General features: G+C 43.2%; 1 protein-coding gene across 4 annotated transcripts in view; it reads left to right on the forward strand.

The window, feature by feature from the left end:
- The window catches only part of FNDC3B (fibronectin type III domain containing 3B), a 365,496-nt gene that overhangs the window by 204,211 nt on the left and 159,028 nt on the right, over positions 1-2,257 (forward strand). For all 4 annotated transcript variants that reach the window (XM_045297448.1, XM_045297449.1, XM_004704080.3 and 1 more), the window contains exon 4: positions 1,183-1,259. In XM_045297448.1, coding sequence (XP_045153383.1) covers positions 1,183-1,259 — 77 coding nt within the window. The remainder of the gene's footprint in view (positions 1-1,182; positions 1,260-2,257) is intronic.

Raw genomic sequence — 2,257 nt, forward strand, 5'->3', positions numbered from 1 at the left:
TTTTGGAGGTACTTGCATTTTAAATCTAACATTTTATTAATTTAGCCATCTATTTTGAAGCAATTCAGTAATTTTGACCTGAGAGTTCCTGATAGTGCTTAATTAAAAAATATCTCCCTGCTTCTTTGCGGTAAGACACATGCCGAATTCAGTTGACCTGGAGTTTGTTGAAAGGTTCTGCTATTTCAACTTAATGGCATGTTATAGAAACTTAATTGAAAATTGCAATCTAAATTAAAATTACAGGCCCCATATCTTTAGGAGCTTTTTGAATCAATTCAAAATCAGGGTTTTGAAACTGATAGTTGCCAGTTTGACGTCCTGCTGAAGAACGTGCCTTTCCACCCCAGCTAGAACCCTGAAGAAAACACTGCCACCCTGTCAGTGCTGACACAGAGCAGCCCTACTGAGGGCAGTGGAGGACTGACTGTCTGTGGGTTTCTGAGACTACAACTCTTTACCAGAGTAGAAAGCCTCATCTTTCTCCTGAGAAGCAGCTGGTGGATTTGAACTGCTGACCTTGCGGTTAGCAACCCCATGGTTATATAACCACTACCCCACCAGAGCTCTCCTGGAATCAGAATCTCAATGGTAACAAGGTTGGGGTGGGGGTGGGGTGGATGGGGGGATGTCTGTCGAATCACCTGTAGATACATACATTCTCTTAAATGCAGACCATAATACTACCCTCTGCCCCGTACATTTACTTACTATTTTGATGTCATTGAGAATTTTCATAGCAAAACATACCGCAGTGTAACACTTTTTCCCTGTACCAGGTTAGTGACATTGAGGATGCTTTGAGTGGTATAATCACTCGCACCCTACCTTTCACAAGTTGCTCCTCCCTCATGAACTCCCTGTGTCCTCTGGTTCAGAGCTAACCTTCCCAGTTGCTGAGCAGACTGGCTGTATGCACCTGGAGGCTGTAGGAAACACTACATATTTATGAGGATGCTCATAGTTCTTTCGGGGGAAAGGAATCTGTCTTGGGTTCCAAAGTTGGGGAACTCTTTTTCATCAAGGATTGCAGGTCCAATTTGAAGCCTACGTGTGCCGACTACCAAAGAGGAAATCGTAAAAGGGATTTGTTTTTCCATTTCATATTAAATTAGAAGCAGCCATAATTGTTTTATGCTGTATGTTTCTTCCACTATTAACACCTCACTTTACCTCATCTAGGGCCTGCCGAAGTCCCCATGATGTCACCGAATGGATCCATCCCTCCTATCCACGTTCCTCCAGGTTATATTTCACAGGTGAGCTTTGCAGCAGACTTCTCTGCTTGCTGTGCATGCCGTTATTTTTCCTGAAGATTATCTGTCGAGGCTTAAACTCGCTGCAGTGTCTAGGAGTTAATTTAGTTAGTCCCATGCTGGGGTTGACATCTTGTTTTTGATGAAGAGAGAGAATCAGTCTTACCCTCCACTTCACAGTCTACCTGCAGCCAAGGCCACCACGGAACTCTTCTTCCTGTGTCTTGCACTTGGCATGTCGCAGCCATGGGGGGAGACATGGCAGGGCTCTGCGTTCAGCCACAAGGAGTGTCACACTTTTGACCATTGGCTTGTTATTTGTTCATGGGGTTTCTCAGAGATTTCCTTCCATCTGTACCACCCATGGCCCATATAGCCTCATTAAAATATCAGAGGAAGACACTGTTGGGCAAATCGGGCTGGCTCTCTGTGACAGGAGTCCCATTTCTTTATCATGTGGCATGGCCTGGCCTTGTGAATTACCGAGCGTGGTGTAGAAGCCTGGTTCTTTCTACTGAAATGTCTCAGAACTTCGGTTTTTCTCTTTAAGTAGAATAATGGTAACAATTATCTCAGAGGTGTGTAGGAAAGATTACAAATTGTTTTTTCCTTAAGGATAAAGTTATACTCCCCTGCTTAGATAAGGGATAAAATGCTCAGGGATGCCCGGATTGTACTTGCTGCCTTGATTTGCCTTGGTTTTTGCCCGGGGTTCAGCACAGTACCCACATCTCCTTGATGCTCCTCATGTAGCCAGCTCTCCAAGTAACTAACCCACCAGCCCTCACCCACCTTGATGATTCTTCTTAAAATTATGGCTATAAAAGCCTTGTATGCCCCTTTTTAAAAAGTTATATGAAGCAGTGTATAATTTTACTACTCAGAGAGATAGATGATCACCATGGTTATCTTTTTTTTTTTTTTAACATTTTATTAGGGGCTCATACAACTATTATCCCAATCCATACACACATCAGTTGTGTAAAGCGCATTTGTACATC

The sequence above is a fragment of the Echinops telfairi genome, unplaced genomic scaffold (assembly GCF_000313985.2).
Source record: "Echinops telfairi isolate 266 unplaced genomic scaffold, ASM31398v2 ScPeMD7_7420;HRSCAF=8458, whole genome shotgun sequence".
Taxonomy (NCBI): domain Eukaryota; kingdom Metazoa; phylum Chordata; class Mammalia; order Afrosoricida; family Tenrecidae; genus Echinops; species Echinops telfairi.